Source organism: Sabethes cyaneus, chromosome 2, assembly GCF_943734655.1.
Source record: "Sabethes cyaneus chromosome 2, idSabCyanKW18_F2, whole genome shotgun sequence".
Taxonomy (NCBI): domain Eukaryota; kingdom Metazoa; phylum Arthropoda; class Insecta; order Diptera; family Culicidae; genus Sabethes; species Sabethes cyaneus.
The window spans coordinates 203,118,201-203,137,218 of record NC_071354.1 but is presented as its reverse complement, the minus strand read 5'-3'; the positions used below and the strand labels follow the sequence as shown (position 1 = coordinate 203,137,218).

Below are 19,018 nucleotides of genomic sequence, written 5' to 3'. Positions count from 1 at the left end.
ATGGTGTGGTGCCAAATCACAAAAACGTGACCTTTCTCTATTGCGTAAAAATTGCGTAGTTTTCCAAGAGTGGTGTCCTTGAAGAAGTTTATTAATAAAACATTGCGCATCTTTCTATCATTCCGACACACTTAAAAAAGTACCGAATTCGGTAAAACCACAAACTATAGTTTGTGGTAAAACTTTACCGAAATCTAAATAGCGGAACGTTCGCAAAGTAAACATAAAAGACACTTTCCGATGAATTTAAATTATTGAAATTATTCAACTCAGAAATTCAATGAACGTCACATTTACAGAGCCCCTTTCAAGGCACTGCTGAACAGTTCAGCAGTTACTGCTCATCACTGCTTCTCACTTTCTAATCACTCACTGATTGCTGAACCACCCTATTTACCATTAAAACGTCAAAGAACAAAAATCAAAACATTCGCTCCATCTCTTTCATTAGGCACAGTCGTACTGTTTCTTCCACCGTTTCCGAGTGCAAATCCAACAGGAGTACTGTCAGCTCCGTCAGCTCCATGTTTCATTGCACGTCAGTCGAGTCTCAAAAAAGCAAACAGTGTTAATTCTCAAGTTCACGTAGAACGTTCAATATCTGGATGCGGATTCGCTAAAAATCTAAAGAAAAAGTGTTATAACAGTGCGACAAATTACCGTTTTGATAGGATAATCACTTTGATCAACTGGCATATAAATTTGCCCGTTTGACCTCGGATGGACCAGTCGTCAAATTAGCTCGAAAGGTTGGAGATGGCGAAATGTGTGATAATACTAATAGGGGCAACTATTTGCCTACTGCAGTTGCTGGTTAGCACCGAAGGAGCCGGACTCCGGAATGCTCCACCAAGCCTGTACGAGCAGCATTTATTCAAACGACAGGCTGCCAAGAGCAGTGACAATGACGAAAACACTGGCCTGTACGATCAAAATGATTCGGTCATCTCGCTGAACGCGGCCAACCTGAAGGCCAAAGTGTTCGAACAACCGCATGCCTCCATGGTGGAGTTCTACAATTCGTACTGCGGATTCTGTCGCCGGTACGCACCGATATGGAAGCAGTTCGCCAGCGACATCCTCGGTTGGCAGCGGCTCGTCAAGGTCCAGGCAATCGATTGCTCCCGGGATGACAACAATGTTCTCTGCCGAGAGTTCGAGGTGATGGCCTACCCGACGATCCGCTTCTTTGCGCCGTACTACAAGGACGGCTCGCAGCAGATTGGTAAGTCGAACTTCCTTTTCTATTACATATTTTGATAATTTTGATGTTACACGTAATCAATTTTTGCACTGCAACGCAAACGATGACGATGATAACCATCTAGTTTCTAGCGAAACATATGGCTCGCTGGGGTGGTGCACGTATCGTGCCTTGTTCCTATGGGGTATGATTGTTTACAAGTTTTTTTTTTGATTTCTATTTAATCAGCAAAACAAAATGATATGAATTTGATGTGAAGTTCTTAAAATAAATCTTGTAACTTTTAAATGCCGTACATTTTACAAATTGCTTTTTTAAAGTTAAACTAATTCTTTAATTTCCGAAATGGAATAGTTTTGAAATTGCCCTATCACAAAACAGTAAAAATGGCTGTTGTGGTGATAACGGAAAATTAGATTGTTGTACATTCATTTCGAAATTGATATTCTCAATTTCACTTCATTTAATAAGTGATACCGATTTGACAACATTCCGCTATCTTCGCACAGAACGCTAAATAAAAAGCCGAACAAGTGTTCAGTTTGGTTATCACTTCACGTTGGAGGTAGAGGCGAAAAAAAATGCAAACATTGCTTTTAGGCGTGAAATATTTTGACTTGATTGTGTCTATTCGGGCCATACAAAAATTGGCGTAAATGAGTAGGTTTATATATATAAACTATACCGTGGTTTACCCTTGCCTAATTATTGAAAATGACTGAAGGTTAACGATTGTATTTTAAAAAGTATATATGTGAATAAAAAATATACGTGAACAATATAATTGCTAAACAGTAATCACCACACTTCTAAAGTAGGTAAAATGCAATTAAAATTTGAATTTAGAAAAACCTTGCGAGACTGATTCGCGCCTTCTAGAATATTAGGAACCAAACGTTGATGTTACGGTCTTGATTTGGCTCGATATTTGATGGTTTTATAGTACTAGTAAATAACGTTCGATTAAGTTTAAGTTATACCCAAAGAATTTTTTGGGTATATTCCCTGAAAGTTACTTTAAGGAATTCAAGTTATTTTTACCTCGTGCAACCAGTGTCACCCTAATGAACAAACTTGATGCAACGCTTGATATTCCGGTTCTACACGATTAAGCCACCGATTCGTTTTACATGCAGCTGTTTTGAATTAATTTACACATGCTTCGTAGATTGAAATCTCAGTTCTACCATTTGACGCTAGGTACTACTCCCATCAAACAACAAGCAAGATTGAGGCGCTCTTTCTTAATACAACCATTTATCTTAATTTTATCTTATTTTGAGCAACGCTTTTCAATAATGTTGAGCAAAATTTTTAACTTTTCTGACAACGAATTGTTATAGTCATCAGTATTGTTGGCCTTGAGTAGCCGTTTATCAATCAATAATCACGAATAGCAGCTAACATGTGTCTTCGTTTATTCCCTTCCAAATTCGCTGCTGAAATATTTTCACCAGCTCATTAAAAGGGCATTCTGGTTGCGTGTTCAGCCCATTTCAAACCTGTCATCTTATATTACCTTCATTATCTATGAGTAGCCCAAGAACTTCGATTAACTTTTTTCAGCATGCATGCTGCATGACCATTACGGGTCAGCGAATGAATCAGAGTTCAATACAGCGATAGATTTATTTGTTTTTACTGGTACTGACTTTTTCGCGGTCAAACGTAAACTCTTTTTTGATTAAAGCAGAGGGGCGTTTGGTGCGAAAAATGTTAAATGTTAAAAATAGATTTATACAAGTTTACTACGTAACCACTTCAAATTGTTCCCCGTTCAGCTTCACTTCAACATCACTCGGACTTTTACTGTTTCAGCCAGCTATTACGTTCAATAAAGTTAATGATACGTTCTAATCTCGCACATTCTCTCTTAAAAGGTTTTGAAGATTTTTCCACAGCCGTGCGATTGATCTCGATGACATCAAAAGCAACATTGAGTTTAAGATCCAATGCCCTTGTTTCATTTCATCTAACGTCGCGAAACTGCCTGAAGTCTTACCCATGATCCCGGTTAAACGGTTCAATCTGATAAACTGGATACGGAAAAGCACCCTGTATATAGAATTGAGCGAAATAGTACATTACTCCAGTCGATAGCCCTTTTTGAAGTAACGTTTGAAAGTGCTCCTTCCATTATTTATTGTTTCTGTCGTAAGGATAACACATTAACGGCATAGACAAATTCTGAAGCTGTTGACTACTATATGCAAGCTTCTCTCTATGCTGCGCAGCAACCACGCGTACTCTACATTCTCGCGCTTCGTCCGTCGATGGATTCTGTTGTTAGTGGCTCTGGGCTTCCTGTACCTACCTACGCGTATTCACACTGAATATGCGATTCTTAGCCTGGTTGACGCCGTCTACCGCAACTTGGCACGCTCGGCATGGAACCAGCTATAACTTCTTATCTGTGTGTCTATAGAATTCAACTCCATTGCTGCCACGGAACTGCTAAAAATATTTATTAGTCAATTGTCGACCATTCTTCGACATGAGAGTTAAATTGCATGTCATGGGGATCAAAGGTTTCTCCTGGTAATTCTATTATTGTAGAATTGGTTGTTGTAGAACCTAGTACCTACATTACCACTAGTGCAGGGTGTCTTCAAGAGTCGTCTTGATGGCCGAAATTTGCCAATGAAATGTTCTTGAATCCGAAATTATACGCCAGAAGGGTGCGAGCGATCAAGGTTGTTGACAATATAGAGCGATGCAAAAATCTTTAACAGTAGCTTATCCTCAGTCTGCAAAACGAAGTGTCGTCCGTACAGCATCTTATGAAACTTACACCCCTATTCTGCATTTCGAACGAGTCTTTATTTCGTTAGACTTGCTTCGAACGAGATGTTTTGCCCATTTGATTTTGCTAGCGGAAATTCGAAATATAGAATAGCGGTGTTAGTGACCACAAAAATCAACGCGAGATTTTATTTCTCCACTTAACCATAGCTTCTGCACTGCAGGCATCAAGGAATAAGATGCAAGTACGATTGTCGTGACCTCGCTAGTTGCGAAACGAAGCATATCAATTACTAATTCGTACTAATTCGTAAAACATTGGCTTCAACAATGATTTTCTTTGAAGGGTCAAAAGGGGTCAGCAGCAAAACCGACAGAACAACGGGTTTGAATTGATCGAAAAATTTTCGACATTCTTCCAGCCAATTCGATCGAGTGGCTTTCTTGAGCAGTTCATCCAGCTCATCAGTTTATCATTCCAGTTCTGAGCTCTTTCATTTACTTGACAAATCGTTCGCACAATTAATTAGGATCTGAGCTGCTGTACATTTTGTGGTGGTGGCATTTGAGAAAAGGCTTTCATCTATTATGAATGAAATTCATACTTACTATAGCATTCATGTCTTTCTTTGGTTCGACCAGCGATGAGAATGTCGTCCAAGTGAGGTTTAACTACCACCAACCGTGTTGGAAACGACGCACAGAAACGCACCTGATGTGGACTTAACTCCGGGCGGAAGATGATTACACTGGAAAGTGTTTACCTCTACAAGCTTCCATGTACTTTTCTCGAATTCATAGAGTGCTTTGGACACACTCGGAAAATTGTTGCCTCAGCTTCTCCACGGTTTTGTCGAGCCTTTTCTGCATTAAACATTCGTCCTTCTTTGGTGACATTGCCGATCGTGATGGTTATCCCGAATTGCACCAAAAGCTAAAAACTCTCGCTAGAAGTTGTGACTGTTTGCTAGTCGGTAATTTGAGTTGCTACTCTGTCGCTGATAGCCCATATATTTTTCGATATATCACTGTCATATCGGATCGGATCGGATAATCGGATGCTAAACAGTGATGAAACTCGATCTTGATACAGTTCAGATGAACCGAAACGAGTTTTTGCCTGCTGTCGACGTGTCGAAGCCATGTGATCGCTCCAGGGTTTGCATTTTCCCTTTGATTTTAGATTTGTGAACTTATAAGTATGAGACGGTTTAGAGTTTGAACGATGATCTTCCTTATGTTTTTGCTTGACTCGTGCAAATGTGGTTGATGAAACGACTGTCAGGGTCAGGAGTGATGAAGATCAAAGTAAAAACTCCAAAACGCATTCCACATGTTTCAAACCAAATTTTTGATATTAGCAACGATTAGTCTGAATCTAGTGTTTAGTCAGAAGAATCGATAAAAACCAAACCAAAAGGATTTGGTTTTAGAAAGATCCATTGCAAATTGCCAACATTCTATTCATTTTTCCTATCCATTTTCAGGCGAACCAATCACAGCCCACGCGGAAGCCGAACTAATCAACGCTCTGGTTGAGCACATGCAAAATGTAACCAGTAAACCTGCCGGTTGGCCCGACTTCAACCCGATAGACAGCAGCGCTCCAATCGAGGATCTTTTTGCCGCGCCTGGATCCGAGGCAACGTCCCCGAAGTACGTCTACATAATCAACGAGAACGAATCGAACGAAACAACCGTTGGCAGTCAGGTTATGTTGGACATGCTGGATACGCAATTGGTCCTGGTGAAACGAACCAAGAATACATCGGAACCTAGCGGGTTGAAGGTTATTGTGGTGGACAGTAAGAGCGACCTCAAACTGCCAATCGATGAGTTCAGCCGAGACAAAATCACAGCCGCCATTCGGAAGCACCTAACAGAGCATCATATCAGGGTGACGGAGGTTGCAACTAAGCCGAGTAACAAAGAACAAACATCCGAGCAGAACATTGCCGAAGTTATGGAGCATATGCAGGAGGAGGAGCTTCGCAAGAAGATTAAAGAACTGGGACCAGCGGTGGTCTATCAAGCGGATCTTGAGGAAGCTATTAAGTTTGCACTCTTCCGCGAAATACCACGCTTCAAGAAGATTGATGGTGAACGATTGCTAGCATTGCAAAGGTTTTTGAACGTTCTTGTCCGATATTTTCCATTCAACGATAATGGAGTCAAGTTTTTGAAGGAGGTTCGACAGTACGTGTTAAATTTCGAAACGGAAATAGATTCCAAAGATTTTGCAAATCAAATTACACAACTGCAAAAGAATCGACATCCGGTGTTTTCATCTACCCAGTGGATGGGTTGTTCGAGCACTAAGGAAGGACTTCGACGTTTCCCGTGTGGATTGTGGACTTTATTCCACTACATGACCGTTCAGGCCGCGGAAATGGAAATTTCGTCAGATCCACTGGAAATTCTGCAGGCAATGCATGGATACATTAAATATTTCTTTGGATGCTCCGATTGTTCCAATCACTTTCAACAGATGGCCGCTCGAAACAAGATCTGGAACGTCACCAGTAAGGATGATGCTGTCCTATGGCTTTGGTCCAGCCACAATGAAGTAAATCGACGACTGTCCGGTGATATCACTGAAGATCCAGATCATCCAAAGATTCAATTTCCTATGGTTGAAGCGTGCCCTGAGTGCCGCAAACATAAGCTTACCAACCATCATAACCACCAGCAGTATACGCTGGGCGATGAGCAGGAATGGAATCTGATTGAGGTGTTACGGTTTTTAAAGCGAGTTTACGGTGTCGAAAACCGAAACCAGCTGGGCTTGCAGGCACCGAACGTGTTGCCACCGTTACTTGCCTATACTGGAGCAGCCGATAGCTTTTATTCGAATCGGAGTTTCGGCAATGTTTTGAACGAGATGGATATTAGGATGGGAGCGTTGCTGTATGTGGCCTGCATTGTCATGCTGCTTGTGGCCGTCAAACTGGTGGTCAAACGAGGTTACCGTAAGAAAATGTACGCACATGATGTCTTGGGAAAAGTGTAAACTTCTGCAACCAAAAATTGAAGAAAAAAACAAGGAAAACATTGACGCTGCTCAAGATCTTTATAATCCGGGTATATTCTCAACCTCAGACCGTAAACGCCTAGGCGAAAGTGAAAATCCACTATTTTAGATATTTTTTAGCGATTCCTAGTCCGATGAGAGGCAACCAATCTAACAGCTACCAAATGATTATTTCTTTCGGTCTATTTAGTGATTTAAAACGCCCATTACTGGGTGTTTGCATTTTTGTGATCTAAGTATAGAAGGTATAAATAAAATTGATTTATTGAAACGCCAACATTCCAACAGGAGCGGAAGATAATGTTATTTGCCTTTGTTAATATTTCTTGTTATCACCATTCCCCGGAAAAAAAATCTTGTTAGTATCCTCATAAATCGAGGAATTTAAAGCTTGCGATCGTTCAATATTATCAATCTTCAAACTTAACGGTATAATGCATCAACATAAAAAGTTTTAACCCCCACAAACGCGATCTGACAAAGGTTGATGACTTATGCGAAAAAAATCTCAGTCATTCGAGCAAACATAATAAACAGAACAGTTTACTAGTCATCGTGTGGCATACCTGGCAGTCAGTCTTACCTTACAGCACGTACGGAAACACGGCACGCCTGGTCGGTGGGTAATCCTTGAACGTCTCTCGATACCACTGGTGCGTCAGCCATGCATTCATCATCTGATTCGAGAGCACCCACGTGAGCACGTACACGGCAGACGTGTTACGCGCGATGATCGCATACAGTGCAACGTACATCACAATCTCGAAGAACATGTGCGGTGAGGAAACCAGCTGGAAGTAACCGCCCTGCGGAATGGAATGCTGCTGGTTGACAACCTTACCGGAACGATCCTTCCGTATATTTGCCAAGATCAGGTTCGACTGGAACTGGTAGCGCCAAGCGTAGAAAAATATTGCTATCCACAGAGCAATCCGGGGAGATAGTTCGAAACGGTAAGGCAACAGGGAACCATCTGTTCGGACGAAACCTTCCGCCTGCGACAGTATAACCACAACCGTTCCGAAGTAGTGAATGTAACCGACCAGGTACGCGGACAGATTCATTTTAAGCTTGCTGGAGAACACTTGCACAAACCAGGTCTCGTAGAACCGGCGCCAGCATTGCATCGTGATTAGCATGATGGCGACCATGGTTTCGGTTGGTGTCGCTGGAACAAGCAGAATAGTATATTAACTAAAAATTCATTGCACATGCCTTTTCAACACTATCACCCTTATTCAAATGATTACCTCATACTAATAATGTGAGTGTAAAATAATACGAACATAAAACCGGTTATGATATGCTTATAATCTTACATATCTCAACAAAAATAAGACGAAATCCTTGTAAACTGGCATGATTTGTTATTTGCTTCCTCAGGCCTGCTTACGGTACTACGGTGTTATCCTGCATTCATAACATGTTTCTATATCAAAACTTACTTCTCACAGTTCGCTTAGTGGTTGCCATGATATCCAGAAAGTCCATCACGTAGCCTGGAGTCTCCCGGCCGGCAAAGTACGCGTTCACCATAAAGTAGAACCCGGCCAGTGACCAAACGGCAGCGAATATGTAGAAATGCTTGAACCATGCCTTCGGCACTTCCAACAGTGAAACCAGCCAATCCTGTGGTCCCTTATGTGCATGTTTTCCGTAGCGAAAAGTCTGACTGATGGCTGACGGCAGGTACCTTTCTATCGTAGCAATCAAAATGCCCAGCACCACAATAACCACGATAAGCTGCACGAACAGGAAGTTGATCAAGTTCAACGATCGAAGATCCAACAGTGAGGCTATCATCATTTTGCTTGCGATGCACCTAACGGTTTCAACTGTGCCACATCACTATCTTGCCTGTCCGATGGTTCTGCAAGAACGGTAAAGATTCAGAGAGAAATTTACACCTGGCGATGAATGGCCTATTTAAATGATGGAAACGAACAGCGCTTACTCTCGACGACGACCGACACCCGACACGACCAACACACCTGACTATGTTAATGTTTGCACTGTTTCCATAAACGATATTTTGATGAACGCAAAAAATTGTGATAACACATAACATAAACGTAACATACGCCACATAAACCCGAATATCGATAAAATCGACAAAATACAACAGTCAAACGATTTCAGACGTTTCGAATATCACTGAATCAATGAACGTTAATAACAAGGTGAGGAAGAGGATTATTCTTTCTTGGTTACTTAACTTGTTATTTAAATATTACCGTTTATTACAGAATTAAAAAAAGCAAAAAATTGAAACATCCACAGCTAAAAATTAATTATTTTTTCAAGTTCAATTGGTCAGTGTTAAGTCAGACCAAAACAAGTCCCAAAATTTACAAAAACAAATGAGTTAATAACAGCAAACGATCAAGAATTTGCTAAACTAGGGTAACCAACCTATTTTGGACCCCATCAGCAGCTGTACATAATTTGGACACTTCCATTTGATTTTGCTGTAAGTGTCCAAATTGTGTACAGCTGCTAAAGGGGTCCAAAATACGTTGGTTACCCTATATACAGCCTGAATTCGTTAATTGGGCCACGATTGCACTCCAGCTGATTCGCTAATTGAGCCGACTGACAGTTGTTAGAAATTTCTAAACTCGAAAATTCCATACAATTTTGACTTTCAAGTTGTCACATAGCCCAATTAGCGAACACCCAATTAACGAACCGCCCAATTAACGAACCACCAATTAACGAAACTTTGCTGTATAGGGTAACGAATAAACGAATAAAAACATTTTGTTCATCTATACCTATAAAGAAGGATTTCTGTCTGTCTGTCTGTCTGTCTGTCTGTCTGTCTGTCTGTCTGTCTGTCTGTCTGTCTGTCTGTCTGTCCTGTGTTCCTTATAGAATCAAAAACTACTGAACCAATCGGCGTGAAAATTTGCATGTAGAGGTTTTTGGGGCCAGGAAAGGTTTTAGTGATGGTTAGAGACCCCTCCCCCCACTAAGAGGGGGGGCTCCCATACAAATGAAACACAAATTTCTGCATAACTCGAGAACTAATCAAGCAAATAGAACCAAATTTGGCATGTGGGTGTTTTCGGTGACAAGAATTTATTCTAGGGTAATTTGAGACCCCTCCCCTCTTTATAAGGGGAATTATAACTCCTCTCCCCTTTAAGAGGGGGGGTTTCCATACAAATTTCCTCATAACTCGAGAACTAATCAAGCAAATGGAACCAAATTTGGCATGTGAAGGTTTTCGAGGGCAAGAAAATTTTCTATGTTGAATTAGGACCCCTCCTCACTTTAAGAGGGGGGGCTCCTGTACAAATGAAATACCAATTTCCTCATAACTCGAGAACTAATCAAGCAAATGGAACCAAATTTGGCATATGTGTGTTTTTGAAGACAAAATTTTTTTCTATGATGAATTAGGACCCCTCCCCACTTTAAGAGGGGGGGGGCTCCTATACAAACGAAATACAAATTTCCTTATAACTCGAGAACTAATCAAGCAAATAGAACAACATTTGGCATGTGGGTGTTTTTTTTGGTGACAAGAATTTATTCTATGGTGAATTGAGACCCCTCCCCTCTTTATAAGAGGAATTATAACTCCTCTCCCCTTTAAGAGGGGGGACTTCCATACAAATTTCCTCATAACTCGAGAACTAATCAAGCAAATGCAACCAAATTTGGCATGTGAAGGTTTTCGAGAGCAAGAAAATTTTCTATGGTGAATTAGGACCCCTCCCCACTTTAAGAGGAGGGGCTCCTGTACAAATGAAATACAAATTTCCTCATAACTCGAGAACTAATCAAGCGAATTGAACCAACTTTGGCATGTGTGTGTTTTTGGAGACAATTTTTTTTTCAATGATGAATTGGGACCCCTCCCCACTTTAGGAGGGGGGGTCCTATACAAACTAAATACAAATTTCCTCATAACTCGAGAACTAATCCAGCAAATGGAACCAAATTTGGCGTGTAGGTGTTTTTGGAGGCAAGAATTTTTTCTGTGATGAATTAGGACCTCTTCCCACATTAGGAGGGGGGCTCCAATACAAATGAAATACAAATTTCCCCATAACTCGAGAACTAATCAAGCAAATAGAACCAAATTCGGCATGTGAAGGTTTTTGGAGGCAAAAATATTTTCTACGGTGAATTAGGATCCTTCCACACTTCAAGAGGGGGGGCTTCTACACAAATGAAATACAAATTTCCTCATAATTCGAGAACTAATCAAGCAAATGGAACCATATTTGGCATGTGGGTGTTTTTGGAGGCAACCATTTTTCCCATGATAAATTAGGACTTCTTACCTTTTTAGGAGGGGGGGGGGCTCCCATTCAAACGAAATACAAATTTGCTCATAACTTTAGAACTAATCAAGCAAATGGAACCAAATTTGGCATGTGAGAGTTTTAGATGGCAGAATTTTTTTTCTGTGGTGCATTACGACCCCTTTCCCTTTTAAGAGGGTGGGCTCCCATACAAATGAAATACAAATTTCCTTATAATTTGAGTACTAATCAAGCAAATGGAACCAAATCTAGCATGTAGGAGATTTTTGAGTCTTGAATTTATTTTATGATAGTTAGAGACCTCTCACCCCTGTGGTAGGGGGATATGGACTCTCATACAAATAAAACAGAAATTTTTGCGAAACTCAAAAACTAATCCAACTCGAGAAATTCGAGACTCTTCCATAAAACATTAATCAATAACAAGACCACAAAAACTATCTATAGTAACACTAGATCATTCAGGACGAGCCGGTCGCGAGTGTTGCCGGTGACCTGCCGTCGGAAGCGCCGCCCACTGGGGGGCTTGCAAAACTCGAGAAGTGACAAAGATCATCCGAGATTCATGATTTATGTACAACACAGGTTAATTTGTGGCAATACGAAGTTTGTCGGGTCAGCTAGTTTAAAATAAATAACAATAAGGCTGAATCTACAGCTGGATTAGTAAGGCCCCGTACAGAGTAAAAGCCACTGCGACGCGACGCGACTTTGCCTAAGGTACCCTAAGGGTACCGCCAGAGTGCAAGCGACATGCAACGCGACGTGAGATTTCTTGCTGTAGTTATACGCACAGCCCTTTTTCGCCCGAAGCAGGATTGTGCATTTAGCAACATGAGAGCGATGTCGTGTCGCGTCGCTGTCGCGTTTACTGTATACGGGTGCTAAACGCACAGTTCTGACAAAAACATTCCATCAAGAAGACTGGCATCTCTTCGTCGCGCCCATACAAAAGACGAGCAACAGAAGGAACAGCGCAACCCGCCCGACAAAAGTTGAAGCTGTGTGTACATGTATTGGTGGGAAAATATGTATGCGAGCATGGCAATGCATTGCAGACGTGTTTGTGTACATCCATATTGTAATATACACTCACTAGTATGTGAAAGCTCAACTTTAACTCGGCAGATAGCATTGCTGTTACTGTTGCTCGACTTTTAGCAGAGTTGCCAGTCTTCTTGATGGGATGTTTTTGGTTCTGATCACAGTTTAGTACGGGTGTGCTAAACGCACAGTTCTGATTCGGGTGAAAAAGGGCTGCGCGTATAACTACAGCAAGAAATGTCGCGTCGCGTCGCATGTCGCGTTTACTCTGGCGGTACCCTAAGGCCCCGTACAGAGTAAACGCGACAGCGACGCGACACGACTTCGCTCTCATGTTGCCAAATGCACAGTCCTGCTTCGGGCGAAAAAGGGCTGCGCGTATAACTACAGCAAGAAATGTCGCGTCGCGTCGCATGTCGCTTGCACTCTGGCGGTACCCTAAGGCTCAACATCAACTACAGAATGTTTTACATGCTGTTGTTAACTTGTATGCCTATAACATTTAATAAATAAAAATATTAGCAGTAATCCTAGCGACAAGTCAAATACACTTTTTTCAGGATGACTCAACGTTTGATGGTCAACGTTCAATTTGATATTTTTGATACAGGAATTGCATTTTAACTGCATTAAATAACTCAGAAAAACTTTGTTTAACGATATACAGTCAACCAAAAAAGTATTCGGACAGCAGCGCATAAAATTTTCTTTTAGAAATTTTGCACAGTATTTTTGCAAAGAATGGTAACACATATTTTTTAAAACAATGTTTAACTAAAGCATATTTATATGCACAACAAAAATTCGGGGAAAAGCTTTCCGTTTTGAAGATAGGGTGCATATAGTTTGAATTCCTCAAAAATGCAGCCAAAAAAGTATTCGGACAGTTAACTATTAGTTGAAACAAATGTCCTTTCTCGCTCATCTACTACCTCGTAGGACCATTTACATTCTTGATGACCTGTTTTAATCTGTTTGGGATAAAATTAACAATTTTTCAAATATCCCTCTGTGAATTGCTGACCATTTTTTTACAAGAGCTCGGTTTAAGTTATTGTGATAAGAAATCGAATGATTTCTCATTTAGAAATGAGATTATCTAAAAAGATGTTCAAAAGGGTTCAAATCTAGACTGAATGCTGATGTTTCGGTAGCTCTAGGACAATTATATGGTGCCTACCGCTTACAATTATCGACAGTATGTTTAGATTCAACATCCCGGTACAATATGTATGTACCACACAATTACAATTTTGCTTTAATTTCACCTAAAATTATTCAGATAGTTGAGTTTACATTTAGTTCTATCCAAAAATATATATCTTTGGTGCCTCGGAGCTTTCCAAGCACCCCAACAAGGTATGACATCAACAACCCTTATGCAAGAATAACTAAAAGAGAAGGGTTACAAGCGAAAAATCACTCGTCAGCAAGTAAACAAGCAATGCGGTTAGTGTCATACCTTGTTGGGATGCTTGGAAAGCTCCGAGGCACCAAAGATATATATTTTTGGATAGAACTAAATGTAAACTCAACTATCTGAATAATTTTAGGTGAAATTAAAGCAAAATTGTAATTGTGTGGTACATACATATTGTACCGGGATGTTGAATCTAAACATACTGTCGATAATTGTAAGCGGTAGGCACCATATAATTGTCCTAGAGCTACCGAAACAACAGCATTCAGTCTAGATTTGAACCCTTTTGAACATCTTTTTAGATAATCTCATTTCTAAATGAGAAATCATTCGATTTCTTATCACAATAACTTAAACCGAGCTCTTGTAAAAAAATAGTCAGCAATTCACAGAGGGATATTTGAAAAATTGTTAATTTTATCCCAAACAGATTAAAACAGGTCATCAAGAATGTAAATGGTCCTACGAGGTAGTAGATGAGCGAGAAAGGACATTTGTTTCAACTAATAGTTAACTGTCCGAATACTTTTTTGGCTGCATTTTTGAGGAATTCAAACTATATGCACCCTATCTTCAAAACGGAAAGCTTTTCCCCGAATTTTTGTTGTGCATATAAATATGCTTTAATTAAACATTGTTTTAAAAAATATGTGTTACCATTCTTTGCAAAAATACTGTGCAAAATTACTAAAAGAAAATTTTATGCGCTGCTGTCCGAATACTTTTTTGGTTGACTGTAGTTGTTTTACTTTTTTACTAAAGTAAATGTCAATAAATAAAATGTGTGGTCAAAATATGTAACGATTTTTCTCCATATATAGTTTTGGCCATCTGCTCTATAACAATTCAATAGATAATTATTTTGGAACGTGATAAAGGGAAACTGTTGTTCATTCAATTTGTAGGTAATCTCTGCTAACATTCTTATTGCAGAACGTAAGTTTTATTAATATTTTAAACAAGAAAACCCACACGAAATATTATGGAGGAGAAAATCCAGCAATGTCTCAGCGATGTATTAGAAATAATACCTCAATAATAATAATACTTTTTTCCACGAAAACACACGAAAGCATGTGAAAGCTGCAATGCGATTGGCAGCGAGCATTCTGCTTATATTGCTGTTATTCGCTTCTATGCGAAAACCTTCCCAAAGAAAAATAAAAACAAAAAAGACTCTGTTACCAAGTTACCATTACCAGTTTTGATCGATTGATTTTTTCGAAATTACGATTCTGTCACCTGGTTCGGTCTGACTTAACTTTCTGCGGCTGAGGTAACCTAATCTTAACTTTATAATTGTTATTATTAAATAATGTAAATTCAGATTTTAATTATGTTAGCATTGAGACCATATATTTAGGAACCTAAAGCAAAGCAAAACCTAGGTGCTACATTCCGTTATCGAAACGTGGCCTTATGTTTTTATACGATAGACTTCGCAGCCAGCTGTTAGACTACAGGACAATTGCAGGGCCATTTTTAATTAATTTTTTTAATTAAATGTGCCACTATTTCTGCGATTAGTAAGAAATAGTGAGCAACCTATTGAATGTAATAAAACAGCAAATATGAGTCCAAAAGACACTGCAAACTACAGAATCAAAATACAATACGTAACGCATCTGTTGCATTTATCTGATTTCTGGTATCTGTCAGACTACCAGCTCAGCCGCAGAAAGTTAATACGGTTAATCACAGGTTCTCTGTGGGTTAATACCGTTAATACCGACCAATTAATGTAAGGTACCCCGGGGCAAGCGGGACCTAAAAAAATGCATAGTTAAGGCCCAGACACAATGCCTACGGATTTTATTACGTTGCGGTAATTTGACAGTTTTTCCATGGGTTTTCTGTCAAATTTCCGCAACGTAGTAAAATCCGTATGCATTGTGTCTGGACCTTTAGGGTTTATGTGACTGTGTAATCTATATCTACACTGAAACAAGAATCATGGTAATTGTTACCATATTTGAGGGTGAAATTAAGAGGGCACGCCAGTGAGTTTTTGCAGAAAAGATTTCTGTTTAGCTTAAGCAGTGTTCTGGTCAAAATTACTTTGCGTTACTTTCGGCGTTACCCCGATACATATCAAAAATAACAGAATCGTAGTCCAAACTAGTAACATGACCATGAAATGTGGTAAAATTATCTGAGAACACTTGTACAAGAATCATAGTAAATTTGAATAGCTTTTTCATGGTACTTACAAAAAGCATACGTTTTCTGCAAAATTGTGCGAGATACCATGGTTTTTGTTACAGTGATTATTTCGAAATTCTTTCAGCACAGAAACTCTTCAGTGGTATCACTTCGAAGTTTTAATTACGAAAAAGCCTTATAAATTTACATGAAATCATTTACATAAATCTGGAGGACAATTTTCAAAATCATGGCGATAGGTCCCACTTGCCCCATTTACCGGGGCAAGTGGGACCTATATTCAAATTTGTTTAAAAAGCATAAAATAACAGAAAATTATGTATGTTAATATACAGCAACGTTCAAGCATTGCAAGAAACAATCAAAGATAATCTCCGCTAATCTGTATTTCGAACGAATTGGTATTTCGAACGAAAGTTCTTTCGAACGAAATATCCGCCAGCAAAATCAAATGGGCAAAACATTTCGTTCGAAACAAGTCGAACGAAATAAAGATTCGTTCGAAATACAGAATAGGGGTGAATGTTTCTACCAATGGTTCATCCAAAAATGCCGTAAAAAATCAGACAAACAACGGGCGACTTTATAATTAATATAAAACACGGATAGTGAGCAATTATACTGTAATGCATTATTATAATGAAATGTAGTTGAATATGTAGCTGTATCCAATTCTTGGGAAACGTAATTTATGATTAACCATTGTTTAAAAGCTTGAAATTACGATTAAGATCTGTTTGTTCTACCAAGCCCAATACGGTAGAGCTACACGTAAGAATTATAGTTGCGCTATAACAACCACAACACTTTATTGTTTCAATTCCAGTTGCAGATTTGTTTAATTGTATTAACTTTGCCTTTCCAGTGGCAATCAACATCGTTTAGTGGTAACCAAAATGTGACCAAACTGTTTGTTTTCTCATGAACTGTACTAATGGACTTCTTTTTTGCGTCAGCTTAGTTTAGTCCTTTTCGGTTTTATTTCAAAGCTTTACTGATATGAATGTTATGTAATTGAACTGAAAATGTTCTGCAGTACGTCTAAAAAATGTATTTACAGGAAGTTTTGCGCTGAAACACTTTATTTTTAATAGGTCGCACTTGCCCCACGTGATCTGAAGTGCCGACCTTATTTCGACCCATTCATTGATTGTCGTTTGTCAATAAGAGCAACTAGTTTTCGGGTGTAACTTGTCAATACAATCATTATGTTTACATATTGGTAGAAAAACATGTACTTTTACGAAAGTACACTTACCCCGTATTCCCACTTGCCCCGAAGTACCTTATTAGAAGAAAGAAGATTTAGTTAGTAAAATAAAGAACATTATTTTCGTTAGTGATGATGTTTTATTATTCTTCATATTCTATTACATTTCTATAAAATAATTCATTTTAAATGAATCACAGAAATTATTTTCGTAAATACTCAAAAACTTTTCTTACTTAAAAGACGTTCCCAGGACGGATACATTAGATAAGTTTAAATTGCCTTCAGTAGTAGTGGTAATAAAAGTTTCAACGTTCACTGCAATGTAAAACAACTAAAACACCTAATTAATTTTAGATAAAAACAGAAAATACTAAACCTAATTGTGATTCTGGGAAGACTAACCGACTAAGGTTGAAACAGGAATAATAATGCTGAATGAGTACCGTTTGTACTTGTGTTACCTTGATCTGGAAAGGCCAACTGTTGAAACCGGAAAGGTAGCAACCACGTGAATGTTATTTCGGCATCCCAAGCCGCAATACTATACTCGGTACTCGCCACTATCTTAATTTACTATCGGTCGGCGTTGTATATGAAGAGATTCATACAATAGCTAAAGTATTCAATTTATCCTCCATCATTATTGTGCTTATGCTAAGGCAACGCGCTGAAGTGCACTTGTATCCCTTACAATTTGTTTACTCTGTTTGGTTCTCATAAATAATCTGCTGAATCTCGCTAATTATTCTACAACGAATGTCTTGTTTTATAGTACGTGTCTTTTGAATGTTTTTCTTCGAATTTAATCGCGTGCTATTTACAATCAGTACTTTTGAAGTGATGATTCTAACAGAAGAACTTTCAACTGACTATCACTAAATAACACTTAAATCAGATCTATTGATTTTGATTACTAGCTTAACTAAGATCAGTTTTTTGTTTAGATTTTTCTTACTTTCGACTGCTTTTTGTTCGTCTGAACTTAGAATGATATTGGTAAAAAATAAAAATAAAATAGCTTAAAATTAAAATATGAAAGCATACATACAATATGGACGGATCTGTGTCGAATATCGGAAATGAAGATAAGATTCAATAATGCACTCGGCCTGCGCGCCCCCTGAATTATCGGCAATAACTTTTTCCGTATTTTTTTTTAAGCGGAGCTCTACTTAAACTTCAGTGCTGTGCGTCTGGATGCGCACCTTCTTAACGGTGCCATTTTCGGAATAACCCGGATTGCGGATGCCCAATCCGTCGGCATTCTGAGGCCGCGGTTTCTTGAGACTGGACCGAAGCGGTGTCCTCGTCACCGAAGCCGAACCGATTGTCGATCCGTTCGACATGGTCGTCACGGTGGTGTTCATCGATTGTACGCTACCGTTGATGCTCGAGTAGGGTCGACCACTGGTTTCGGTAACCGCGATGCCTGCAATAGTTGTGCAATGTGGCTTTAGCTTTATACACTTTTTGTGAGAAGGACATGAAACTTACCGTTAGTCTCGCGGAATCCGGGATTATTGTATGTCGTCGACCCATTCGTGTTAGTCATCATTGTCGGATCCCCGTCAGGCCGCTTCGTTAGAATCTTGTCGTACAACGACAGAACCAGTAACGTAAGCGATAGGCCGACCGTTACTATCTGCAGATAGAAGGATATCCCCCTTGTAATGTGGTAACCAGACCGTTCGTCGTCGGTCTGCAAAGCAAACAGCCCAGCTGCCGCTAGTGACAGAAACGTTCCCAGCACTACCAGTATCAGCTTGAGCGTCACTAGACCGGTATACTTCATGCAGATCTGGTCGCGTGATGAAATCATTGCTATCTGCAGGATGCTCAGCACACAGAAGATGCCAAACAGAAAACAAGCCGCGACGGCCATTAGGCCACTGGTGAAAACAACACCTGAAAAAGGAGATTATCA

At 39.5% G+C, this 19,018-nt stretch overlaps 3 protein-coding genes across 4 annotated transcripts in view; 1 reads left to right on the top strand and 2 right to left on the bottom strand.

Annotated features, from left to right (window-relative positions):
* The first annotated feature begins 579 nt into the window (after positions 1–579).
* On the top strand, positions 580–7,300 carry LOC128734811 (sulfhydryl oxidase 1). Its single transcript, XM_053829167.1, has 2 exons — positions 580–1,225; positions 5,434–7,300. Exons 1-2 carry the CDS (start codon positions 757–759, stop codon positions 6,954–6,956), a joined length of 1,992 nt encoding a protein of 663 aa, XP_053685142.1. The 5' UTR covers positions 580–756; the 3' UTR covers positions 6,957–7,300.
* LOC128734812 (polyprenol reductase) lies at positions 7,194–9,019 on the bottom strand. 2 transcript variants are annotated; one of them, XM_053829169.1, is made up of 3 exons: positions 8,923–9,019; positions 8,423–8,847; positions 7,194–8,145 (listed from the first exon to the last, which is right to left on the bottom strand). In XM_053829169.1, the coding sequence occupies exons 2-3, from the start codon at positions 8,781–8,783 to the stop codon at positions 7,562–7,564; spliced, it is 945 nt and encodes a 314-aa protein (XP_053685144.1). In that variant the 5' UTR covers positions 8,784–8,847; positions 8,923–9,019; the 3' UTR covers positions 7,194–7,561. The 2 variants fall into 2 exon arrangements, with proteins under 2 accessions (XP_053685144.1, XP_053685145.1); XM_053829170.1 differs by having other exon boundaries at positions 8,932–9,014.
* Positions 9,020–17,227: 8,208 nt separating this feature from the next.
* LOC128738899 (uncharacterized) overlaps positions 17,228–19,018 on the bottom strand; it is a 28,472-nt gene continuing 26,681 nt past the window's right edge. Inside the window, exons 4-5 of the mRNA XM_053834362.1 lie at positions 18,589–18,999; positions 17,228–18,523 (exon numbers count right to left, since the gene is read on the bottom strand). Coding sequence (XP_053690337.1) covers positions 18,267–18,523; positions 18,589–18,999 — 668 coding nt within the window. The 3' untranslated portion in view covers positions 17,228–18,266. The remainder of the gene's footprint in view (positions 18,524–18,588; positions 19,000–19,018) is intronic.